Raw genomic sequence first — 27,531 nt, 5'->3', positions numbered from 1 at the left:
CATAAATCACCGATTAATATTTTCCACAATTATAGCACGAAATAAATAACATTAATTTAACGACCCACGTTGACACGACGTTAACTACGAATACATGAACATTTAAATATATCTATACCTAAAGACCAAAACTATCCTATACACCACAATAATGAATAAATGGCAATTTTTAAAAGCAAAAACGATCACAAATATATTTACAAGGACAAAACTAAATCCTCTGTACATATATTTTTTTAATATCGTCGATATTTTCTAATGCTAATCTAGAATTAGACAAATTATATACAATTAATATTTGGTTTAACGTCAGTTCACAAGTATACATACAACCATTTTGTGGTAAGGGAATTTTTGACTGTTTACAAACTTATATTGGATAGTCATATCGGCAAAACACAAGGAATTGGTATAGAAATACTTGTTCTGTTAAAAGTCTATAAAATAAAACGTTTACGACAGAAATTACACTACTTTTTAATGGTTATTTTAAGCTGTGCATCAGTAAACAGTTAAGCTTGATCCACAAAATCAAAAATCAAAACTTGAGTAATTATCTAGGAATATTAATATTTATTTACAATTTTATAGAGTAGTTTTTTATTCTGGTTGTTTATCCAACAAACAAGCTAAAACATTAAAAAGTTCTTTGTAGTTCCCGAACGAACTTAAATGAGGTAGGGCCTGGTAGGGGTAAGGTTGAAAAAATCCTGCTCAAAATCTGGAGCAGCCCGACTGGGGTAGTACCTCGACCTTACAGAAGATCACAGTTAAATAATACTGCTTTCAAGCAGTGTAGTGTTCCTGTTGTTGAGTAAGGCGACCAGAGCACCTGGTGGGATTGGGGTGGGGTCGGCAACGCGTTTGCAATGCTTGTGATGAAGACGTCTATAAGCTACGGTAAGCGCTTGTCATCGGGTGAGCCGTACACTTGTTAGCCGATGGAGTTGTTTGTAAAAAAAGGAAAAGGCCAAAAATGACATAATTGGTTTTTAAAAAAATACTTCAATGGTCTTTAAGAGTTCTATCACATAATCATGATGAAAAAAAGCAAATTAATTTGTATCCGGTATTAATGAAGCAAAAAATGATGTGAATATCATCCAAGTGACGGCTAACAGTGATTGTTGGTTGTCATCATCATTGTTCTGTTGGTCATTCGGTTGCCTCTGGTTGTCATTATTTTGTTGTTGGTTGTCGTTATTTTGTTGTTGGTTGTCGTTATTTTGTGGTCGGTTTTCGTTATTTTGTTGCTCATTGCGACGTCCGTTGTTCAATGGATTTACGTTGAGGACGCGGAAGAAACCAATTTGGTGTCTGAAATAAAATTATTTCTTATTTTCAGGTGTCACACAATACACAAATCTTTTCTGCTGTACAAAAAAGTCAGTGCCAATAATGAGTATAGTGATTTTAGCGGTTGATAAACGTAGCAAGTAGAATTTTTTGAACCGACATTAAAATAGGTAGTCCACTTTTTGAGCCACGTTTGTATATTAGCAGTTTTTTAACACTACTAATACCTATTGAACCTATTTGAACAGTTACCATTACTGAAATAATTATATTTTTTATTTATTTATTTGAGTTAACATTTATTGCACTTACATTATAAAAGCAAGGCATACAACAAATAAACAAATGCTCTTTAAGCCTTGAAATAGTAAGTCACTCAAACTTTAACGTTTTCAAATATTTATTAATCAATATTATTCTTGATCGAAAAATCAGTTTATTAACTTAAAAGATATCAATGTATACTTACAAATAACCAGCCGCGGCTAATATAACAACGAGCAGTAACCTCGCGGGGCTGCCATACAAGCAGAACAACGACAGTAGTATCGCGAATCTAGACGCAGCATAAAGATGGTCGAGCCAGTCTCTGGCCCCCTCCTCTTGTTCCGGTTCCGGGGCTTGGGGTTGGGGGGCTGGGGTTTCGGTTGGTGGGGTTGGAGTTTCATCGGTCATAGCTTGTCGCCTGAAATATTGGGGAAAATTGAATATAACAATTATAAACGCTTAGTACGATTTTCTCCTGTGTCGGGGGTCCAGAACACACACAATATACAAGCACAAACGCCCAAACAGACACATATACGGCCAACACAAATGTCTGTCGTGAGCGGGAATCGTAGCCGCGACTGCCAGCGCAACAGCCGTGAATGGTAAACAAGTATAAATATATTGTAAACGGGTGATGGGGGATGAAATATTATGTGTGTGCTTGATTTGTCTCTGATGAGGTCGATAAAAAATCGATGTTAAGAATAGAATTGACACTCCCCAAAATAAAGACATTCAAGCACATTCGCAGTTTTTAAAATGTTTTTAATGTAATTTTCCTGGTAAAAAAAATCTACACGTCCAATTGCATCGGTAAACGCTTCAGTAATAATATGCAGCTCGGTAGATAAATTTCTACACTCTAAGAGACCATTGAGGCCCCACATTGACACACTACCAGTATAAGATATAAGTAACTCAAATTATTAATTTACACTTACATATTAGCATATTGCTGCATATATTGCATGTACGCCTGTTGCACCATCAGCATGTGATTAGCCATCGAAGCTGGATCATTCGGTATTGGCAAGTAACCTTCCCCAAAATTGTAATTAGGGTATGGTGGCACCCTCCCATAGTTATTGACGAAGGAACTCAAATAGTTCTGCATTTCAACTGTGTGATTTTGGTCATTTTGCCTCATTTCTGGCCTTGGGGTTGTTTCTGTTGGACGTGGGGTATTCTCAGGCACATTTCTTTGCCGGAGGCCATCAGTTTTTGGTAGTTCTTGAGTATTTTCCTGCATTCTCTTTGATGAGCAAACTAAGTGCATAGTATGTGCTATTTGACTTTCATAGTTTCTTAGCACATCCTTTAAAATAGTGTTGTCTTCCAAGAGCTGTCCCGAATATATTATTTTCTGCTCGTCTGCTCTCTGCAAAAATAAAAACAATAAAATTTAGAAAAATGTATGCATTGGTTTGTTTAAAAATAAATCTACATACTTAATATGCTAAATCCTTAAGATATTGTAAATTTTCGTATGTTTCCTAAATAATATCCAAGAATACAGACAGTCTCTTTTTTCACTGATTTTTAGAACAAAATAAAGTATTGAAACGTAATAATTGTTTTAGCCATGTTTTAGCAGAAAAGACAATTAACCATTTAAATTTACTAATTAAGTATAAAACATATTTTATCATTATTAGATGTTTAAACGTTCGATCCATACAAATATGGCAACGTTATCAACTAGCAGGATGCGTGAATTAATGATATAAGTGATCCTAAAATACGTAATAGTGGTCAAGCAATTTATGTGACACAAAACAAATGTCCGTACAATTGGCTACTTCATAAGTAATAATTCGACTTCAATATTTGCAAAAACCTAAATATAAAAGTATAAAATTTTAGAATGTAAACTGTTTGATTTTTTTTTTTATTCAACGTATATTCACATATATTTGTAAATAGTTATATACATGTATGAAACATTATACCCTTTCATATTCCAAAAAGTTAAGTAAATAAAATATCAATATTTTATTATTTTCCTTAAACTTAACTACACAAATTATTCCAGTCACATTGTTTGATGCAATTCCAAATATTTCTGTTAAATGCAAAACAATCCATAAACAACATTTAATGATCAGAACTCCATAGTTTGTTATCAATAACTACCGATTGCTTTCATTAAAATAAGTAAAAAAAATGTACGGTGTAATTTTCCAATTTAAAACATTGTTTTACGTAAGACTTTGCTACCGAGTTATGAAATCAATTCTCAATTTCACGGTATAATCGATTATTTTTATTTGGTTGCAAAAATTACGATAGCTTTTTAAATCTGGTGAGGCTTATCAGTATATTCATTAAATCATATCAATTTTTTAAATATCATAGAATCGACATTCTAAAAATGTACATACAATTTTTTATCAATATTTTTTACATATTTCAAACCGCTGGTCGGTATTGTAGGTATTCTATTGTTTTTAGCATTTTTTTATACTAACTTTTTCTAGAAAAGACTAGCGTCGCAGTGAGATTGAGCAGACCATTACAGCAGTAATTTATTAAATCTGTCATGAATTTCATTTTCGGTCATTCCCCTACTAGATCTGATAATGGAAGCCATCGGGAAAATGGGAATATCTATTATATATTTTTAATTGTATCATTTTCTTAATGTTTACATTAAGAGATATTTCTGCTTAAAGAAGAGAAAGAATCGTTACATTTTACAAAGTGGGCATGCACTAAAATATTCGATCAAAACTTGTGCTTTTAAAATGCATGTTTTCAGCTATGGAACATCGTAATTCCAAATCAAGTTTTATTTTTGGTATTATATGAACGCTACAAAAATATTATGTCACAAGATCGGTTCTGAAATTAACGTTTATAACTATGATCACCTATGACACTTGCAAGATTAACATTTTTGAATGATTTCATCAACCTTGAACGAACATGTTTAAATACGTAAGTCCGACGTAAATTAGATAAAAACTCAAGATAAACTCAATAATTGTGGCTTGTGATATTTATATTTATTTATTATAACTTAAAGTTGTTTATCGAAAGAAAAGGTCGTCAAAGAAAAAGTTATCAACATGTTGATTCTTATATTAGACTTTATAGGCTTGTCAATAGAAGCCAGCTGCTTGTAGTCGCAGTAACTGAAGTAGGCAACTTAATGCTTCTGTTTAAGATATCAGATGAATGATTATAGCTACATTTTTGTTTTATCGTATTATATATATTGTTATTTAGTATCAGCATTGCCTGTGAGAAGCCGTGAGGGTGGGTCGCTAGTTTATAAATAAAAAGTAGCTAGAAAAATTCCGTTTTGCCACTGTCGTTCTCCTCTCTCCAGGTTCTACTTCCTGTCCAAGGTCGTTATGAGCCTTAAATGCCCAACATATTAAAAAAAAATCTTTTATTTAGCTATTATTCAAAGTATGTAATACGAATGTTCAAATGTTCTAATAAATAAAAATTATTAAATAATTCCTATATATTACACCCAGACTGCTGGGATGGTGCAAATTATGCCATCGGGCTTGTTAGGAATTGAGTGTGTTCAAATAACAAGCTCACGATTATGTGCTATGGATTACTCAGTCACAATGTAACAATGCATTGTTTGAGGAGCGTCATGGAGTTCTATGAGAATAATGAAAAACTTAAAAAAACTGATTTTCGCGTTTTTTTCTGTCAGTTTTGAACAGCTCTATTTCTCATTTTTTTATTTTATAAGCTTGATGATGATGAATATGATGAAATCAGATATACAATTAAAGATCTTAAAGTCAGGCTGACATAAATATTTTCGAACATAATATAATAAAATAATACGTATTGTCAATCTAAACACCCAAATTCTTCCTTCATCCAAGGTTCCTTTATTTATGTGAATGCCTACATTCAGCAGTGGATAGCCATCTACAGCTGAATCTTCCCTGTGAAGCAAGAATGTATGCATGCATGCACATCTCCAATGTAAAAAATTATTAAGAACTGATACAAGCAAGCAATATTATTCATATAATTATAATATGTGCAAGCATTAAGCCCGCCATATATAAAAACTTGTGTAAATGTACAATAACACCCCTCACTGACAAGCTTGTTGGTGTAGTTTGGAATGATCCTCCTCTCTACTCTGGAGGTTGTTTATTTATGTATGTATTATTATATGTAATTGCCGACTGTTACATAAAACCCAAGCATTAAGTTGCTAACTGTAGGAACAGATGACCGATGACAATGTAATTATGTCAAACATATTTATTTTATTAAAAAATATTAAACAAAAAAAAAAATAATAATAATAATACCAGTCAGACTTATGTGGTATTTTTTTTAAATAAAAGTTTCTTTCCTCCTTTAATTCTTGTAAATAACATTTCATTTATGCTTTTGTTTTTATCAAGTTTGCTAAATAATTTCCATGTACATACGTTTAAAACTTTATTGTCTACATTACTTTATCATCACATAGGTGTTAAGTTAATAGGAGAAAAGCAGTTTCTAAATATTTTTGACTAAAAATAAACTTAATTTCTTTTCAAGAAATTTATTATTTCCTTTTGTGAATATAAATATAATAAAGACATATAAATAATTATATAAATAAATATACATCATGGGGTACTAAAATCTTAAAAATATTATGTATTTGTTATGTATTGGCCAATAAACTAAACTAAATTACTTAATTTACTTTCTTAAGTTACATAAAACATAATACTTTACTTTTTTTGAATATTTAATGGCAAAAGATAATATTAGACTTCAATAGAGTCTCAATAATTTTATCACAATTACATTGAAAATTATTGCAAACAACTGATAACATGAACATTAAAAACGCAAAAACTGTTTCACTAGATACTGAATAATTTTACGTAAAATATAAAAACTATAGAAGCAAATTTACTTTTTGCTTTTAAAAATATATATTTTTTTAATTTACAAATATTTTAGTATGTTTGCACACACTAAGGTATAGCCTTATTTTTTTTTTTAATTATTCAAATACACAAAAGAGAAAAGGTATGTTTTCTACTACTACTATATACGACTATATAGTATATACGACTATATAGTATATACGAATAATCTTACGTCATTTTAAAAATAAATATTTATGTAATTAAGTATACAGATGACGACATAAGTTGTACAAGTAAAGTATTGATATGGTAGCAGTGTATTAAAATTGTTAAAGAATTTCAATTTGGATACGAACTAATTGTAGTATATACATGAATGAAAAAACTTATTGTTTATACATGGGTATTGATAAAAAACAAATAGTAATTATTACCGGTTTACTAGGATAGACTTCTGATAGATGCCCTTTGAGCTGTCTGACCGTCCAAGATGACTGGCACTCGATATTCTGATCCTCGATTTGCTGGTTAGGCGCCTTAACAATCAGTGTCACGTTATCTGGTATCATATTTGATCAATTGTCACACAAAGTTAGATAATAGCACAATTACACTTTTAATTTTAACACTATTACAATGTACGAATTGTATTGTATCAATATTTTTGCATGATGTAACAAATTTACATTGGATGCTAAACTCTTATCAACACAGCACTGTAGAAATATAATTGGATTATACGTAAATAAATACTAGCTAAAATAATAGGTATTAAGAGACCCCCGCACTTGTCAATTTGCCATCAAATTATCTGTCCATTTTTCATTGGTCCAGCAAAGAAATACGAATTATGAGAGAGTAGTCAGTTGTTTTCTTTGTTGCCACACCTTGGTTTTGATTGGTTTAAAATTTCATGCGTAGCGTATTATCGTAAGTGAGAGCTCTGATTGGTTGTTTTTTGATTTGTTCACAACACATTATCGAAACGATAACAAAATTATATTTAAAGATGGTTTAAAACTAAACAAACTCAATTTGTTTATAATTTTTAGTTAGTAGTTTTTAGTTAGTTACAATAAAAATGTATATATTTTTAATACAAATGTGACATTATCAAATGATTATTTTAAACATACGTAATAAACAAGGAGAGGAGCATACCAGCATAGTGTTAATAAACAATAACCTGACCTTTACTGTCAAAGTCACAGAGTACATTGTAATGTCAAAGTGTCAATTGTCAAATTCGGTTTGTTGATGTTTCGTTTTGAGAAACTTTTTGAGTTTATACTTTATAGGGGTCAAACTGACACAACTAAAAGCCATTAAGCAAAGAACTGAACTGAATGAACTATAGGGTAAAGAAATAAAAATATATAAAACTTGGTATTGTAAGTATATAAAATAGTCTATATTCATTATTGACGATCTAACCTCAAGTGCCGCTACTAAATTTAGATGAAATGGGTGTAACAGTGTAAGTTTTATAATTGTTTAAATAATATTTTAATTGTTTAAGTGTTTCAAACAATTATCCAACATAAAATGTATTTGAAACAGTTTACAGCAGTATCCAGTCGGGGAAAATAAAACCGGTACATACGTGATTGATTTGTTGACGAAAAGAATATTAGCTCTGGGTGCAACGCAACAGGGTCAATTTCTAGTGGACTGCGAAAGCTATCTTTCACTTCCTCAAATGGGTATATAAATTATAATATTGTGCAGTAATGTTGAACAAAGCTTAATAAATTCTATCTTTCGAGGATGCCTTTCGAGGAAACTTAAATTTATAATAATCAGTTGTATAATGATTACCACTTGTTGAAAATATACTCGAATTTTTTATTTTTCTAGAATGTGTACTGTATCTTGTAGCATTGTACAAACCTTACTGGTTTTCTTTTGCGACTTGTAATTGTTATATTTCACTCATTGTATTTATTTAATAATAATTTTTACTAATCTATTTTAATGACTAATGTATAAAACAAAAAAAAAACTAAGTATAGTAGTAACAACTACTACATATATTTACAACAATGTTTATATACATCAAAATCTGTGTTGTATTGTACTAAACTATTGTATTAGTACAGAGTTAGGCCTTACAACAAAAAACAAACTTTACCTTTTTATATATTAATATTGATAATAAATATTATTTAACTTTTTTAAGGTACAACAAAAACAGTCCACATCCTACATAATTCTGAGCAGCCAGCATCTGTATTTTCAATATTGGAAAGCGGTACAAAAACTATACATGTTATAGCTGATGGCTTGTTTGACCTATTAATGATGAAGCTTTCTCAACACTATACATCTAAAAAACAAACTAAGATAGAGAGCAAAGGGCCTAGGTTTGAACTTGGAGACTTTTGTGTTAAGCTTGGTTCTGTGACGATGAATCAAAATTTCAAAGGAGTTCTTATTGAGGTAATTATTCCTAATATTAAAATAATTCTAGTAAGTTTTTGTGTCAGTGTAACAAGATAGATATAATTATAATTTTATTAAATTTATGACAGCATGCTTCAATATAAAAATTGTTTATAAAGGAACAGAATAAATATAAAACAAATTAAAATATTATTATTTAAGATAAAATGACATATAAATATTTAATAAATATTTAATGATATATAATTTAGTTAATAAATAGTAATTTTAAAAGGTTTTTAACAAATCAGTTTCAAGTTTAATGGACATTGATTAACACAAACTTTGACAATAAACTACCTTAATTTTATAGTGAGTTGTAACAGCCTGTAATTTCGTACTGTTGAGCGAGGATTTTTTTTTCTATCAATAAATTGTTCACCCATTTGTCGTTTATGTATGTAATTTTTTTTCATATCCCTAGGTAGAGTATCGTCCATGTGTAATGGCGAATGCTGTCTGGGGATTGTTACGTGAATTTTTACAAGGGCTCTTAGGCCCTTCCATCCCTGTCCAGCCACCTCAACACCTTGTGAGCAGAATGAATGAAATTTACACACCCATAGATACTATTTATCAGTACTTAGAACACTTTAGTGCTTATAGAAAAATAACTGGGCTGAGAAGTGCGTAAAGTTGTATTACCATAATTAAAATAAATATTTTGTAAAAACGGTGAAACAATATTTTTTTTATCTAGTACCTTAGTGCATTACAAAAATATACAGAATCATAAAAGCCACTACATGCATAACTCTTCATTTCTAATTTGTATATGACTGATACATTTTTTTTTTATATATTTATTACAATTATTTAAAAAATGTCATCAAAAGTTTTATATAATAAAAAATAACATTTTGATATTTTTTATTTATGTACCCATCTTTGCCGAAACTATTTGACACGCAAATAAACTATTACACACATTTGAAAAATAGTGTTTTGTAATTTTTTTTAAATTATTTATTAAGGAAAAAATTTATGTGGAGTCTGTAAGATTGAATTTTGAATTTGCAATCAGGATATTTATGATTAAAATTCCCTTTAAATTTTATAAAATTATCAGAAACTAGATTAATATAAAGATTTCTTTTCAACTGTTTCTTTTTAAAACCATTAAAACATATGAATTAAGGAAATTGTTATTAGCAGTACTTGTGGATCAAATACAATTATTATGATTTAATTTATAACTTTTATTTTTACCCAAACACATTTTATTGTATATCATTAAATGTAGCAAACAAACAATCAAACATTCATTAAAAGACTTCAAACAAATTTAAACTATTCTTTGTTTAATTTTTCATCCATCATACAAGCGTTGTTTTTATAAATACTTCTTAAATTTCATAAATAAATTTTGATGTATGTGAATCATCAATAATGGTCGCTGAGAAATATTCTGATGGAAATGTATCTCATTTTAAGAAGTACATTAGTAAGAATAACACTAATTGTATTAAGATGTAAAAAAGTATAATTAGAATGAGTGTAGGGAATTTAAAATTAGTTTTATTTGTTACTTTATGCAAAGGTAGGTGATTTTATTTTTGATATAATTATTTTCAACGATTTATCTGTTTTTTTTTATTGACTCAATCTTTAGCAAATTTAATATAAATAATAAATATAATAAGTGTTAAATAAAACAATAATTTCTTTGGCGGTAACTTTATTTTACTTTTAAAACGTGATCATAATTTATAAATGTCTAGAAAAATGATGATTGATGTCATATCGACATAATTAATATTTAACGTTTTTAAAATATATATTTTTTATAACACATAGCTAAAATACATAAACCAATAAAGTTTCCAGTATAAAGAATTCTTAACAGAGATAAAAAGCATCATTTAAAATTTGATAGAAATAGAAGTACTGATAATGTTGCCAAATATAAAATAAATAAATACTGATTTTTACAAAAATATGTGTTATAATATATTTTATTCTGCGAATAACATGCTATAAATTTAGTGTTACAGGTACACCTCGTAGAACTAGATGTAATAGACTGTGGAATTGATCATGAACTTGATGTCAGTGAAGGCGACGTTGAAATCTCACAGTATCCCTGGTTGGGAATACTGTACTATACGTTTTGTATGTATTATACATACTCATATATACGTATACATGTGTACAAATGCATAGACAAGAATATGAAATGAAACACACTGTACACAACATTTATTTTTTTATACCACTAGGGTGACTATTGTGTCAGTTCAGTTTGCCTGATAGTAAACAGTTACCGTAGTCTATTGTCGGCTACAGCACCAAGGCGTTGCCATTCCCAAAAAATTTGGCTACCATACTCACCAAAGAAACGCAACACTACTTGAGGGTAGATATTACGCTGTAATCTCCTACAACCTTGAGGTAATACCCCAGTCAGACTGTTCCAGATTTTTTTGATGACTTTTTAATAACATCATAGATGGCGACACTACTGAAGCGCGCGCTGTTACAACTGTAGCGTTAATACAAGCTGAGTTTGTGATTGCACCAGCTGCGGATATCGGTCCGATGCCTAAAAATGATTTTAGGTAATAATTTACAAGTAGTGGCAAAAGGTTAGAGCTCCACCCATATTAGTCGTAAAGTAATATTTTATAGCCTACTAGCTGTACCTTGCACGCGTTGCTACGCCTTTTTTTTGCTCGTACCACTTAGACACCTTTGTAGGTAAAACACATTGCTGAAGTTATGACATGGTCAAATACATAGTTTACGATTCTATAAAGGACATACAGACAAACATTCATTTATATAGATATATCAATGTCAGCAAATAAGCGTATCAACTCTCCTGATTACCGTAGCTTATCTGCATAACTTCGAGTTCTCGACACTCTCGAGTTTTGTTTAATATTAATAAAGATTTAACAAATTACAAAAAATAATGATCGAATGAACTAATGAATCGTTCAAAAAGCAATATTTTACGCATATAGGAAAAAGTTTTAATTAAATGTTTCTAACATTTCAGAGCGAACGCAATGGTTCTTCTCGGTGAAGGTTGGAATCGAAGCGGACGTCGAGTTCGCAACTATGTGTTACATCCTGAGTATGAAGAGACTTACAATACCATCGCCTTAGTACAACTCCGAACGCCAGTTCGTAACGGTAAGTTGTAAGACTGAAGTCGCATAAGGCCTGTTTCGTAGCAGGAAGTAAATGATGTCCTCAGAGTCTGTTTTATTTCAACTAATAATTTTAGGTTTGAGGATTGTGTAGAGTTTAATGGTGGTAAAGAAAATGTAGGCATCATAAATTAACATTCCTGTAATCTTCAATAAAGACTCACCAGTAGGTAACGACCGCTTTGGTGTTGTGGTGCGAGTAGTCACCCAAAACACCGTCGGTTTGCGGGTTTGAATCCCGCTCGGGATGGATATTTGTATTTGCAAAAATATTCCTTTCCGGTTTGGATGTATGTCCTTGTGGGTCACCCCACCGTACCTCGGAGAGCACGTTAAGCCGTCGGTCCCAGTTGTTATCGTAAATACCTGATATCGATCGTTACTCAGTGGAGCAGCGTGGTGAATTAAGCTCCAATTCTTCTACGTGTAGAAAGAGGCCTGTGCCCAGCAGTGGATTGATACTGGCTGAAGGCATGCATTTATGCACCTTCCTAGTAACACGTCGAAAATTATTATTTTCAATCAGTAATAGATTTGAAATAAGTAATGATTTAAGAAACTATGGTCATTATAAAGTTATTTTTACAGAAAATTTGAGACCATTGTGTCCACCTCCAGATAGATTACGGAGTCCCGATTTGTACGTTGTAAAATTCAAAGAAGGCGATGGTAAGATGTTGCTATATTTTAATTGCAAATTTTTTTTTTGTGTTTATTTATTTATTAACTTTATTGCACTGTACCTACATTATTATTGAATTGTATAAAAGTCGGGCACAATACATAAAGCATTTTCTACCAGTCAACCTATTAATAGGACGTATAAGAGTGGACGTGTATACCTAGGTGTTAAAAATAGGAAAAAGAGCAAATTCAAATTAAAAAAAAAATTACAGAAGACAGTAACAATCAATAAATTAAATGCATAAATCTACAGAAGATAGTAACACAAGTAACAGTCTATAAATTAAATGAATAAGCAATTAATACATTATCTTTTTTATGGTCGATTATTTTTACCAATTCGAATTTATGTACTTTTAGATTATAATGATCTTCAAAAGCAAGTACTTCCCGTAACCCACGTGATGTCAAGTTTGTGCAAGGAGTTCTATCTTCGTGCTAATGTACGTAGGTATTTGATGTTTCGTTAAAATTTGTCTATTTTTTAAGGATTTGATAGTTTTTGCAGAAAAGAAACAAGAAAACGAAGAGTCAAATCAAACACGACTAACACGGTTACTGAGGTAGGGTATAGTAGGATATAACCTCTTTAAAATCAGGAGCAGCCCGTCTGGGGAAGTACCTCAACCTTACAGAAGCTCACAGCTAAATAACACTGCTCTCAAGTAATGTTGAGTTTCTGTGGTGAGTCAGGTATCCAGAGCTCCTGGGGAGGGTAGGGGTAAGGTCGGCACCGCGTTTACGATGCTTCTATTGTTTAAAATGTCTATGGGTTACGGTAACCGTTTACCATCACGCGTGTTTTAGTAGCGTAGTATTTCAACTAGGTATATAATTGATATGAAATTTTCGGACCTCGAGAGTTCAGCTTATTTGAAATCGTAAATGGCAAGTCATCCACTACAAGAAGGTCAATCTTCAGCTCTTAATTTCCATATGCTTTCCATTTGATAATCGTTTGCGCTATGTCAATAACTTTGATTTACAGTTGGATCAATTCAAAGGGCAAATCCCTTAAAATCCTTTAAAGGCAATCAGGCTTTACGTCCAGGCTTTGGTCATAATTGCTAGGGGTCATTCGTTAAAAACTTCAAGTTTTGAGGTACGTACGGTAGGCCGAAAAGATTAGACCAAATTTCCTACAAATTGCTCTGGAGAATGGGCAATATTTTTCTTGGTTTAATGATAATTAAACTTCGAATCAGACTCATATGAGCATTTAAAATCGAAGTCAATTTTTAGGCATAATTCCTTTTTAGGATATTGAGTAAACTCCATATTTTGCTTTGAATATTGAATATTTAAGTTTAAATAAGTCATCATCATCCTAATTTCAGCCTAATATAGTGCCACTGCTGGACATAGGCCTCCACAAGTTAGCGCCGAAAATGGCGTGAACTCATGTGTTTTTCGCATAGTCACCAAGCTGGGCAGGCGGGTTGGGGACCGCAGGGCTGGCTTTGTCGCACCGAAGACGCTGCTCCCCGTCTTCGGCCTGTGTATTTCAAAGCCAGCAGCTGGATGGTTGTCCTGCCATCGGTGGGCTTTTTAGGTTTCAAGGTGGTAGTGGAACTGTGTTATCTCTTAGTTCAAATAAGTACCTATAAATAATTATTATTCTTCATAGCTATATGCAAAGAAGATGCGTCCTCCACACGTAGCATGCGCCGTGTCCCTGGAGCAGGACAACGTGTGCGTGTGGGACGCGGGCGCGGCGCTCGTGACGCGCGACGTGTGGGGGCGGTGGCAGCTGGTAGGTTAAGTCTTCTGGATCTGTGCTAAAAATGGGCGTTCCACAGGGATCGATTCTGGGTCAATTTTTTTTTTAATATATATAAATGATCTGCCATTTTATGTTCAATATATTTGTGATATAGTGCTATTTGCAGATGACACTTCTCTAATATTTAAAGTTGATAGGAAAAAAGTAAATTATGATGACGTGAACGCTTCTTTGTCGCGAATTCAAAATTGGTTTAAAATAAACAACTTGGTTTTGAACGCCAAAAAAACCAAGTGCGTTGTGTTTTCGTTACCTAATGTTAGCATCCAAATTATAATTTTATAATAAATAACGAGAGGCTTATTGTCAATGATACTACAGTTTTCTTAGGGATACATTTGGACTCAAAACTTCAGTGGAATTCCCATTTGTCATCCTTGAATGGTAGACTCAGCTCCGCGGCATTCGCAGTTAGAAAAGTACGACAACTGACCGACGTTGCAACTGCACGCTTGATATATTTTAGCTAATTCCATAGTGTTATGTCTTACGGCCTGTTACTGTGGGGTAATGCTGCAGATATTGAGACTATATTTATCTTGCAAAAAAGGGCTATTCGCGGCATTTACGATCTTGGAGCTCGAGTCTCCCTACGGGATGTTTTCCAAAAGGTGGACATATTAACGATCGCGTCGCAGTATTTTTATAACAATATTATGTATATCCACCAAAATATTCATTGTTTTGAAATAAATAGTAATAATCGCATTGTAAACACGAGACGGAATAACAAAATTGTAACTCCAAGTTTTCGACTGCGCAAAGTAAACGTTTCCTTTCTGGGTCATGGTATTCGCATGTATAATAAAATACCACAAACGATTTTGGAATTGTCTCAACATAAATTTAAAGGTTTATTAAAAATAGATAAAGCTTATTACTCGGTGCAGGATTACATAGTTGATAAAGATGTGTGGACTTAGTGACGCTGTATTTCATGCAACATGTTTCTAATTTTGTACTAAAACACAGTTTATATATTATTTTCAAAAGAGTAACTGCGGAGTTTCTTGCCGATTCTTCTCTGCAGAATCTACATTCCGAATCGGCGGTAGCTTCACTTTTACAAAAATAATAATTTGTTTTTAAAGTTTTAATTTGTAAAATGACGATTCGAAAGTGTAATTTGAATAAAGCTGTTTTTGATTTTGATTTTGATATCCTGCTCAAAATCTGGAGCAGCCCGACTGAAAAAGTACCTTAGTCGTACAGAAGATCACAGCTAAATATACTGTTTTCAAGCACTGTTGTGTTCCTGTGGTTTTAATTTGTAAAATGACGATTCGAAAGTGCTCTTGGCGCCTATTTGAATAAAGCTATTTTTGATTTTGATTTTGATTTTGAGGTACTGGGTACTACACACACCGGTGGTGGGTCGCGGGCTGGCGCTCACCGCTCGCCGCACGGTGTGTAGTGTCCCTGGAATAGGAAGACGAATGGTACTAGGTACTACACACACTGGTGGTGTACCACGTCTCTGTTGAAGACAACCTGACTTTGTATTTTAATTTAAAACCTTTGAACTGTGTTAATAATAGCTACAAGAGAAAAAAAAAGAAACGCTTAATTGGACGGTTTTTTTAGCTAGGTATGGGAGTTCGAGGCCCGGGCTGTGGAGCGCCGTCCCGTTATTTAGATATGATGAGTTACTATCCTTGGGTAGAAAACAGCCTCGATAAGTTTAGACGAATCAGCATATCTAAGATATCGAAGCAGAAATATATCGTACGGGGTAGGTTATTTAGAATAATTTTTTGTTGTTTTTGTAGCCCGAAGCTTTGGTTGTCTTATTAATTTTATTTTTAATTGTACATTGTACTTATATATATGCATAAAAATGCAAAGCACTAAAGCCCAAAACTAATTAAGATATATTCTACTTATTTCAGCGGGCAGTCACGCCTACCAAAGATTTGGTAATTGTGACGAAGAAGAAAAAATTAACTTAATTTACCGAGAAATGATAGTTTTACGGACAGATAACAATCAGTACCAGTTTTTGACGTATAATGTAAGTGGTTAATGTTTATAGTACTTAGTCATACTAATTAACGACGACCTTCTCCTTTTTAAACGGTTTTATTTAGCTCACCCCGTTTGTTTTATTTTTTATTATTATTTATTCTTGGGTCAAATTTAGTAATTCAAATTTCACCCTCTTCCTGTCAACCGATTAATCTGAAATTTTGTATACACTTTGGATTTTGGTGACAATACAATTATATTTATTCATTATCATTATAAATTCAAGATGGCCGCCGCTACAAAATAGCGGATAATTTATGTTTTATTAATCCCATCAATATGGGTATCAAATGAAAGGGCTCAACAAGCAGAATACAATATACTATAAAAAATTGAAATCCAAGATGGCGGCCGCTACAAAATGGCGGATAACGTAGGTTTTATCAATCCCATCAATATGGGTAACAAATGAAAGTGCTCAACCAGTATAATCAATGTACTATATAAAATTAAAATCCAAGATGGCGGCCTCTACAAAATGGCGGATAACTTAGGTTTTATCAATCCCATCAACATGGGTATCAAATGAAAGGTCTCAACAAGTAGAATACAATTTACTATGCAAAATTGAAATCTAAGCTGGCCGCCGCTACCAAATGTCTGATAACAATTTTTTATCAATCCCACCAATATGGGTATCAAATAAAAGGGCTTGACAAGAAGAATACAGTGCACTATACAACCTCAATATTTAAGATGGGCCTTGCAATAATGAAGCACTAAATGAATTAAACAGGATGCGAAATAAAAACTAAAAACTAGAAAATAAAAATAGGTAAAAAAACTTTTTAAGTTAAACGGTTTTATGTTAAACATACATTGCAATGTTTAAGATAAATGTACTAAAAACCAAAAAATAATAAAATAGATACAGTCGTGGGAATTATAAACATATGCATAGACTAGACTAAAATAAAACCGTGGGGCACGTCAATTGTCTACAAATTATCGACTTAATGTGCGATAGAAGAATCGTTTAATTCGTCGTTAAAATAGGCAGTTGGCCCGCAGACGGTGAGGAAATTACTTACTATTTTCTTGCTCATGGAATTTCCAATAGTTATACACTCCATGTAAATAAAAGAGATGTTTCAACTAGTTTATCGTTGGACATTCACACTGCTGGCTGGCGAGGAATCGTTTCACTGCTCGTAGTTTGTCTTTAATCGACAAAACATATGATAAAAGTACTACTCGCTCACCACTATGAAACCCTAAAACTCGCTTATAATCGAGCTTGCTAGCTTGTTTCCACGTTCTAGCCCTACTTATCACACGTCCATCGTTGTCGGTTGAACAACTGCCTAATTATAGTGTAACATTACAAAACAAACATTTTAATCAACGATTGTAGACAATTGACGTGCCCCACGGTTTTATTTTAGTCTAGTCTATGCATATGTTTATAATTCCCACGACTGTATCTATTTTATTATTTTTTGGTTTTTAGTACATTTATCTTAAACATTGCAATGTATGTTTAACATAAAACCGTTTAACTTAAAAAGTTTTTTTACCTATTTTTATTTGATGATCCTTAAAGATGTTCGAAATAGTATTTTAAGGCAAATACACATTTAGTACAACCCTATGCTGACCAAATTCTTATATAGAGTAAGGTATGAGTTAAAGGAGAATTTGGTCTGCATTTGTCCATGTTTTATGAGATTTTATCCATAGTGAAATCGTTTTACCTACTGTTAGTGTGCTAGCTACTGCTAGCAATGTTCTGTTTAAGACCAGGTGCTACGGTTCTAAATTTAATAAAATAGTGGTTTGATTAGACAGGTCTCAATATTTGTCGAATTTCATAATCGCCACACCATACATTGACATCAGTTATGCAGAATTAAAAACCTACGTTCTACTGTCCAGTTTCCTATAGTCACTTCCGCGTTAATGGTTTTTTGGTGATAGAAAAGTGCACGACCATTGTATCTTCTTTGTGTCTTCATGACGTCTATTTTACGATGCGCTGTGGTCCCAATATCTGAGCATTATCGTAGAGGTTATGCTTCCTAATGATCACGATTGTTTAGAGATACTTATTATGTTCGACGTGGTCTGAAATTTCTGTATATCTCCGATGTACTATATTTTTATTGAAGTAAAACTTTACGCACGTTTTAATTGGGGAGTAAGCTGGCAAATGCGTGACGAGAGCGTTACGAAAGATACGATCGGGCGAGGCGAACGGAGCAAGAGAGAGAGAAGTGCGAGCACACATTTTCTTTCTATCTTTCTCTCATAGCCAGTTACGTTTCGTATATCTAGGACATAGTGCAGGCCTATTGCTAAAGAAGTTTAACTTCAGTCGTGTGGTCTAAGGCTCACTCGCTTTTTTAGCATTTGATGTTAAGCGTTTATTTATGATGTTCTGTTTTTTAAACGGTTTTATTTAGCTCACCCCGTTTGTTTTTTTATTTTTTCTTTATTTATTCTTGGGTCAAATTTAGTAATTCAAATTTCACCCTCTTCCTGTCAACCGATTAATCTGAAATTTTGTATACACTTTGGATTTTGGTGACAATACAATTATGTTTATTCATTATCATTATAAATTCAAGATGGCCGCCGCTACAAAATGGCGGATAATTTATGTTTTATTAATCCCATCAATATGGGTATCAAATGAAAGGGCTCAACAAGCAGAATACAATATACTATAAAAAATTGAAATCCAAGATGGCGGCCGCTACAAAATGGCGGATAACGTAGATTTTATCGATTCCATCAATATGGGTATCAAATGAAAGGGCTCAACAAGCAGAATACAATATACTATAAAAAATTGAAATACAAGATGGCGGCCACTACAAAATGGCGGATAAGGTAGGTTTTATCGATCCCATCAATATGGGTATCAAATGAAAGTGCTCAACCAGTATAATCAATGTACTATATAAAATTAAAATCCAAGATGGCGGCCTCTACAAAATGGCGGATAACTTAGGTTTTATCAATCCCATCAACATTTGTATCAAATGAAAGGTCTCAACAAGTAGAATACAATTTACTATGCAAAATTGAAATCTAAGCTGGCCGCCGCTACCAAATGTCTGATAACAATTTTTTATCAATCCCACCAATATGGGTATCAAATAAAAGGGCTTGACAAGAAGAATACAGTGCACTATACAACCTCAATATTTAAGATGGGCCTTGCAATAATAAAGCACTAAATGAATTAAACAGAATGCGAAATAAAAACTAAAAACTAGAAAATAAAAATAGGTAAAAAACTTTTTAAGTTAAACGGTTTTATGTTAAACATACATTGCAATGTTTAAGATAAATGTACTAAAAACCAAAAAATAATAAAATAGATACAGTCGTGGGAATTATAAACATATGCATAGACTAGACTAAAATAAAACCGTGGGGCACGTCAATTATCTACAATCGTTGATTAAAATGTTTGTTTTGTAATGTTACACTATAATTAGGCAGTTGTTCAACCGACAACGATGGACGTGTGATAAGTAGGGCTAGAATGTGGAAACAAGCTAGCAAGCTCGATTATAAGCGAGTTTTAGGGTTTCATAGTGGTGAGCGAGTAGTACTTTTATCATATGTTTTGTCGATTAAAGACAAACTACGAGCAGTGAAACGATTCCTCGCCAGCCAGCAGTGTGAATGTCCAACGATAAACTAGTTGAAACATCTCTTTTATTTACATGGAGTGTATAACTATTGGAATTTCCATGAGCAAGAAAATAGTAAGTAATTTTCTCACCGTCTGCGGGCCAACTGCCTATTTTAACGACGAATTAAACGATTCTTCTATCGCACATTAAGTCGATAATTTGTAGACAATTGACGTGCCCCACGGTTTTATTTTAGTCTAGTCTATGCATATGTTTATAATTCCCACGACTGTATCTATTTTATTATTTTTTGGTTTTTAGTACATTTATCTTAAACATTGCAATGTATGTTTAACATAAAACCGTTTAACTTAAAAAGTTTTTTACCTATTTTTATTTTTTATATTTATTAATGTTGTTTTCAGATGTCAATATACGACAGCGTTGAGTTCTCCTGTCTAACACTGGAACTTATAAACGCGTCCGCTGTCTCCGAGATGCGGATCAAGCATTTCTGCCCAAGGAATCCTAAAGGAGTGCCTTGTTATTCCTATAAAGGTATTTTTAGTAGATATTTTGTATAGACAGATCAACTCGCCATGAACGCACTATGTGTGCGTGTTTTTAAAAGTTCTATGCTTGTAGTGTCAAACGTGTTGCTCTATGTGTCGAACTGTCGACATAATTTAAATTACCTTTATCAAAACTGTTCATTGTGTCATTTTTACTGCGATCATCAAATAATCGTTGTAAAAATGACACAATGAACAGTTTTGTATTTGTATGAAATTATAGTGTACTAGCTGACCCGGCAATCGTTGTCTTGCCGCTAAACGCTATTAAAAATAGGGGTTGATGGTAGAGAGTTGAAAATTTAGGGTTGTATGTATTTTTTAATGTTGTATCATAAAAAAAAAGAAATTAAAAATTTTGTCTAAAAAATAAAAAAATAAAATTTTGGGGTGGACTACCCCTAACATTTAGGGGGATGAAAAATAGATGTTGGCCGATTCTCATAGATACCGGATAAGCACAAAAAATTTCATCAAAATCGGTCAAGCCGTTTCGGAGGAGTATGGCAACGAAAACTGTGACACGAGAATTTTATATATTAGATTTTTATATAGGTATGTTGATTTAATTTGTATCATTCTCTATCAACTCTTCTAAAATCTTTGTACACTTCCCCGCCGCTTCTCTTTTTCTACGCCCTGTCCTACGGCTAAACACAAAGGTTGTCTGAAAGAAATCACTCTTAGCGATAAGACCGCTTTTATACATCTTTCTTTGTATGCAGTATCACTTTTTTTTGTTATGTTTCTTTTTTGGTGTACAATAGAGTATTTATTATTATTATTATTTAAGGCAAATTGTAAAATCTTAAATGTAATCGTATCTGTAATCTATAATCTATAATATATATAAAAGCAAAAGGTCACTCACTCATCACGAAATCTCCGAAACTATAACACCTACAAACTTGAAATTTGGCAAGTAGGCTCCTTATAGGACGTAGGCATCCGCTAAGAACGGATTTTACGAAAATCGACCCCTAAGGGGGTAAAACGGGGGTTGAAAGTTTGTATGAAAGTCCTATGTTTTTGAAGTAAGAGACTTGAAATTTAAAATATACGCTCTTTAGATAGTGAGAAGGTGTCCAAATAATGTATCTTTAAACAGCAACTCCCTTTTGGGGTTAAAACGGGGGATGATAAGTTGACTCCCTCATCACGAAATCTCCGGAACTATAACACCTACAAACTTGAAATTTGGCAAGTAGGCTCCTTATAGGACGTAGGCATCCGCTAAGAACGGATTTTATGAAAATCGACCCCTAAGGGCGTAAAACGGGGGTTGAAAGTTTGTATGAAAGTCCTATGTTTTTGAAGTAAGAGACTTGAAATTTAAAATGTAAGCTCTTTAGATGGTGAGAAGGTGTCCAAATAATGTATCTTTAGACAGCAACTCCCTTTTGGGGTTAAAACGGGGGATATAGGTTGACTCCCTCATCACGAAATCTCGGGAACTATAACAGTTATAAACTTAAAATTTGTCAGGTAGGTTTCTTATAAGGCGTAGACATCTGCTAAGAACTAATTTTACGAAACTCGACCCTTAAAAGGGTAAAACGGGGCTTGGAAGTTTATATAAAAGTCCTATGTTTTTGAAGTAAGAGACTTGAAATTTAAAATGTATGCTCTATACATGGTGAGAAGGTGTTCAAATAATGCATTGTAATCTATATATATATAAAAGAGAAAGATTACTGACTCACTCATCACGAGAACTCAAAAACTGCTGGATGGTCCATTCATCCAGGATGGACAAAGATGAAATTTGACAGGGAGGTAGATTATAATTAATAGACGTCCGCTAAGAACGGATTTTGCGATATTCCACCGCTAAGGGGGTTTAATTGGGGTTGATAGTTTGTATGAAACTTATACAGCAGGGTCGGTTTAAAGCAAAATAACCGCGTTGCAACCCTATGTGTTCAAGAAACATTTATATTGATCACTTATAAGTAGTACAAAAAAATATATTTTTTACAATATCCAACCTTTACGTTACTAGAATACTTTTTAGTAGTCGTGGGCAACAGTTAGTGTATTATAAAACAAAGTCCCCAAAAGTGTATGTGATCGATTCCCTCAAAATCTACGGAACGGATTTTCATGCGGTTTCATCAATGGAGAGAGGGCTTCAAGAGGAAGGCTTATGGAACGGCTAAGCCGATTATGATGAGAGTTTCACTGGAAGTTTGCCGGAAAAACTTTGTGTCACACTGATTTCAACGCGGGCGAAGCCGCGGGCACAGCTAGTAAATAAATAAATGTCTAAGCCGACAAGCTAAACATTGTTTTGATATTTAGAAATAGCACATATGTAATCATATACAAATATTATACTCAGACTCCAGCGGGAATCGAACCCACAACCCCCGCACTAGAAAGCAGTGATTCTGCGCTAATGTGCTAGTCAAACTACTAAAACAATAATGCGCTGAATTTGTTTCTGTGTCTTTATTGCTCTGGAGCGAGGACGAAGTGTATTGAAGTTGTGTAAGTGTATTTGAAATTCTTTTTTCATATTTAAGTTGTTTCGTGTGTATATCTGTTGACAAATACTGTACGTTATAAAATAGCACTGCTAGTTGCGACACGTGAATGTTTGGAAAATTCCAGGATCCGTTTTCGAAATATCCGTATATCTGATGTTCTCGGACACGTGTCGGTTCGAAATGTTCGCCTGGGGCTGGAAGAAGAATATGACGCTGATCGACATTCAAGAGTGGAAGTGGGAGGAGGGGACCTACTACGAGGACTTTACCATGCAACCGGTGGAGTACAGGGGAACGCAAGCCGATACACAGTTTGGTTTCGAACCGATAGATAGTTACATGTGGGTACCGGATTATGACGTTTGGTCATCATCGTTACCACCTGACCTATCCAAGACTACAACTACACGGCCGCGTCGAGGAGGTAAGTGGATTTATTTTTTTCTTATATATACGACTAGGTCGGCAAACTAGTGTGTGGTCTACATGATGGTAAGCTGTTTTACCGTACTTACCGTAGCTTATAGACGCCTACAATATAAAGAGCATCACAAGCGCATTGCCGACCCTCCCCCCTCCGATTTTTTTTTATGTCACTAGGTCGGCAAACAAGCGTACGGCTCACCTGATGGTAAACGATTACCGTAGCTTATAGACGCCTGCAACACCAGAAGCATCGCAAGCGCGTTGCCGACCCAATCCCCAATCCCCCCAGGAGCTCTGGTCACCTTACTCACCAACACTATATACTGCTTGAAAGCAGTATTATTTAGCTGTGCTCTTCTGTAAGGTCGAGGTACTACCCCAGTGGGGCTGCTCCATATTTTGAGCAGAAAATCCCTGCTGTGCCCTACCTCAGTTTAACCCAGGAGCTTTCTACATTACTACTTATCTACCCTTTTTTATTTCTTCTGTAAAGTTGAGAAGCTTCCCCAGTCGGGCTCATCCAGATTTTGAGCAGAATATTTCCTGCTGCATCCTATAAATATTAAATCTAATATATAAAATTCTCGTGTCATGGTGTTAAACATTGAACTCCTCCGAAACGGCTCGACCGATTTTAATAAAATTTTGTGGGCATATCGGGTAGGTCTGAGAATCGGCCAACATCTATTTTTCAGTAAGTTATAATATATTTCTAAGTTATAAGGGGGGGGGGGGGGGGATTGAGCGGGTTAATAACATATGTGGCAAAGCAACGTTTGCGGGGTCAGCTACTAATCAATAAAATTAAATTGAATATTTTACACTAAATCTATTGGCCGACCTCTAGTGCAATAGAAATTTGGATTAAATTACAAAACTTTTCCTTGATTTTGTTTGGTGCAGTTCGCAGTTAATTCGTTTTCTGCTCCTGGAATTGTAGGTTATATTTTCACCCCCAGCCTTTGTGTTAGATATATGTCTTACATTAATACATTTATTACAAATAATCTGTATATCGGCCACGAAAAATATGCATTTTAATATTTTTCTTTGCTTCTTAGATAGTTTGGAGTAAATATTTTATAAAACTTTAATTTAACTTTCAGAGGATGAAACGCCCCCGCCATTAGATTATAGTGATCCTGGTGCTGGAGGTAAACAGCTTGAAGAGGAAAAGTACGTGACAAGGCCGCCTGACATGGGAATGTTTGACATCATGACAGCCAAACCTAACCCCATGGAAAGATATAGTTCGAAACACAAGGTTGAGGAAACGACGATACGACCTATAGGACGACGTAATGCGTACAATGATTATTATTAAATAATATGTTATATTACTTTTGGAATTGGTTGATTAAAATTATTTATTCTAATTCCATTTTTATTTTATAGAAAGGGTGTTAATTGTAATACTTCATAGCTTTGTTATGGTTTAAATCATTATAACTATATCTATGTATATTTATTTAAATTTAACAGCAAAACATGGCTTTAGAAATAGTAAACACATACAAGCTCTTTTTGTTTTATTAAATATCTGTCATAAACACATGGTTTAAAATAATTATATTCAAATATATATACAACGTACACGCACGCTGGTCTGTTCCTGCGTTAAGCAACTTAATGCTTGTGTAGATAACTGCCAGCTGATATAGGTAGGTAAAAAAATTCTATAAACCCATATAAACAATACTTACATATAAATAAATACATATATATCACACCCAGACTCGCAGTGGGAATCGAACCCCCAACCCACGAACCAGGAAGCAGGGTCACTACAAACTGCGCCAACGGGCTAGTCAGAATTGATGAAATTATCTCAAAAGTAGAGATTAAAATGTTATCATAGTCAAGGTGTCTCTACGTTCGTTAATCTACTTGATCGCCCTAAAATTATAACTAATTGAATATTTTAGGTATTACGATACACTCTTTTTTGGTTGAATTTATTACATATAGCTTTTTCAAGAGATGAAATCCTACAATGGGTAAAGTATATGTATATATATCTAAAACATTTCCAGACTGAACGATTGCAATTGCTAATTGTTTTGCGTTCGCGATATAAATTTAGATAGCGATGATGATGATGATGATGAGTGATATGTATATTAGTGTTATTTAGAAATTCGTCAGTTAAATATTCAGTATTAATGTGCCTATAGTGTACATATATTTAATATATGTACACTAAGTAAACAATTTTAAAAAATTAATATTTTATTTCCTGATTATCCTTTATATATACTATATACACACACACACAAATACACACAAATATATATATATAAGAATGTCTGTCTGTATGTCCTTTATAGAATCGTAAACTATGCATTTGATCAAGTCATGATCTTCGGCAGTGTTGTGCATGAGGCCACAAAAGTTTCTATGTTGGTACGACCAAAAAAAAAAAAAGATGCGTAGCAACGCGCGCACGGTACAGCTAATTGTTTAATAATTTGAAGCTAATAGTAGGTATGATAATCAATCACTTCAGCCTATCACAGTTCACAGGTGGACGTAGGCCTCCCCAAGTTCGCGACAAAAATAGCGTGAACTCATGTGTGTTGCCCATAGTCATCACGAGACCTTCCCAAGTTCGCGACAAAAATGACGTAAGCTCATGTGTTTTGCCCATAGTCACCACGCTGGGCAGGCGGGTTGGTGACCGCACCTTCGGCCTGTGTATTTCAAAGTCAGCACTTGGATGGTTATCCGCCCGATAGTTGACTATCAAGAATAACTCCTAAATCATGTATCAAACCAACTACACTCAACTTTTTAAAAGCTACAAAATGTTTTCTCTGAACAAAATGTTTCGTTCTGGTGAATCTGACCAAATGGCACTACTTGGCACAAAGGCACATACAGTTCATCGTACACTACTGAATTTGATTCATCCTTAATACTTTGAATTATCTAAAGGTCGTCCGCGAACAGAAAACACTCAGAATGTTTGAATATTGCGACGATATCATTAACAAAAATAGCAAAAAATGCAGGTCCCAAAATGGAGCCTTGTGAAACAGTCACATTCAGTGACAGTCCCATAAAAACGGTTCAGTCGTTTCGGAGATTAGCCCAGACAAACGGAAAGACAGACAGAGAAAAATTTTATAATCGTTGTCTTTTAGTATCGTGTAAATAACTTCGCACTTCGAAAAACTGTTATTTTGAAATTTTATTTATATTAATAATCATAAATAATTTTATTCATATTAATAATCATAATGGAATATTTCTATTCGCGATTGAGAATGTAAAGGTTCATCATCATCATCATCATCACTGGACATAGGCCTCCAAAGTTCACGCGAAAATGGCGTTAACTCGTGTGTGTTGCCCATAGTCACCACGCTGGGCAGGCGGGTTGGTGACCGCAGTGCTGGTTTGCAATGTACAGGTTGTATTTTATTAATTAAAGCGAAACAGGTCGTAATATCCTATTTTAACTCCAGCTGATAAAATATATTACATATTTTAAAAGGCCCTTATAACACATTTGATGGGTGTGATAAAAATGATTTTAAATGTACTTAATTACATCACAGACATGGCAAGAAAAATAATAAATCTATGCCCTCATTAATGACTTAACTTTTATGGGACTTCGCAACAAATAACCAAAAACAACATGTCATTGGAAAGATAAAATTATTAAAACTCTTAACAAAAATATATCTATTTTTTTTTATTAAAGGTTTTATAATCAAAATTTAACAAGATTTTTGGTTACTTATTGTCATTGAGCATTTAAATCAAACTAATGTAGTCTTTGTATGTATATAATATATCATCTTCATATTGTACATAATACTTCACAAAATATTGTATTTAAAATTATCACAGGACTGCTTACCATTGACTTATAAAATTTACTATCTTATCTTATATATAAATAAAAATGAATGTTGATAAGCGCATAACTCGAGAATGGAAT

General features: G+C 33.3%; 3 protein-coding genes across 3 annotated transcripts; 2 read left to right on the top strand and 1 right to left on the bottom strand.

The window, feature by feature from the left end:
- Positions 1-977: 977 nt before the first annotated feature.
- Positions 978-7,211, bottom strand: LOC123664698 (homocysteine-responsive endoplasmic reticulum-resident ubiquitin-like domain member 2 protein). Its single transcript, XM_045599203.1, has 4 exons — positions 6,854-7,211; positions 2,508-2,944; positions 1,766-1,981; positions 978-1,317 (listed from the first exon to the last, which is right to left on the bottom strand). Exons 1-4 carry the CDS (start codon positions 6,986-6,988, stop codon positions 1,056-1,058), a joined length of 1,050 nt encoding a protein of 349 aa, XP_045455159.1. The 5' UTR covers positions 6,989-7,211; the 3' UTR covers positions 978-1,055.
- Positions 7,212-7,648: 437 nt separating this feature from the next.
- LOC123664575 (mediator of RNA polymerase II transcription subunit 20) lies at positions 7,649-9,542 on the top strand. Its single transcript, XM_045599101.1, has 4 exons — positions 7,649-7,896; positions 7,980-8,122; positions 8,599-8,858; positions 9,286-9,542. Exons 1-4 carry the CDS (start codon positions 7,883-7,885, stop codon positions 9,493-9,495), a joined length of 627 nt encoding a protein of 208 aa, XP_045455057.1. The 5' UTR covers positions 7,649-7,882; the 3' UTR covers positions 9,496-9,542.
- A 708-nt stretch (positions 9,543-10,250) lies between these two features.
- Positions 10,251-25,103, top strand: LOC123664385. Its single transcript, XM_045598931.1, has 12 exons — positions 10,251-10,280; positions 10,856-10,973; positions 11,311-11,419; positions 11,863-11,999; positions 12,605-12,679; positions 13,061-13,143; positions 14,328-14,453; positions 16,068-16,215; positions 16,373-16,494; positions 20,521-20,653; positions 23,281-23,580; positions 24,689-25,103. Exons 1-12 carry the CDS (start codon positions 10,251-10,253, stop codon positions 24,904-24,906), a joined length of 1,599 nt encoding a protein of 532 aa, XP_045454887.1. The 3' UTR covers positions 24,907-25,103.
- Positions 25,104-27,531: the final 2,428 nt, after the last annotated feature.

This window comes from Melitaea cinxia, chromosome 22 (assembly GCF_905220565.1).
Source record: "Melitaea cinxia chromosome 22, ilMelCinx1.1, whole genome shotgun sequence".
NCBI classification, from domain to species: Eukaryota; Metazoa; Arthropoda; class Insecta; order Lepidoptera; family Nymphalidae; genus Melitaea; species Melitaea cinxia.
This window is presented reverse-complemented; position numbering and strand designations above follow the sequence as displayed.

Excerpts from the sequence above, each read along its gene's own strand:
- LOC123664698 (XM_045599203.1), bottom strand. The coding sequence starts at position 6,988 with ATGATACCAGATAACGTGACACTGATTGTTAAGGCGCCTAACCAGCAA. Across the intron at positions 2,945-6,853 it reads AAGTCTATCCTAGTAAACCG|AGAGCAGACGAGCAGAAAAT; the intron begins GTAATAATTACT and ends TTATTTTTGCAG. Across the intron at positions 1,318-1,765 it reads TTAGCCGCGGCTGGTTATTT|ACACCAAATTGGTTTCTTCC; the intron begins GTAAGTATACAT and ends ATTTTATTTCAG.
- LOC123664575 (XM_045599101.1), top strand. Across the intron at positions 8,123-8,598 it reads TCTTTCACTTCCTCAAATGG|GTACAACAAAAACAGTCCAC; the intron begins GTATATAAATTA and ends AACTTTTTTAAG. Across the intron at positions 8,859-9,285 it reads TCAAAGGAGTTCTTATTGAG|GTAGAGTATCGTCCATGTGT; the intron begins GTAATTATTCCT and ends TCATATCCCTAG.
- LOC123664385 (XM_045598931.1), top strand. The coding sequence starts at position 10,251 with ATGGTCGCTGAGAAATATTCTGATGGAAAT. Across the intron at positions 16,216-16,372 it reads GCAGAAATATATCGTACGGG|CGGGCAGTCACGCCTACCAA; the intron begins GTAGGTTATTTA and ends TACTTATTTCAG. Across the intron at positions 23,581-24,688 it reads TACACGGCCGCGTCGAGGAG|AGGATGAAACGCCCCCGCCA; the intron begins GTAAGTGGATTT and ends TTTAACTTTCAG.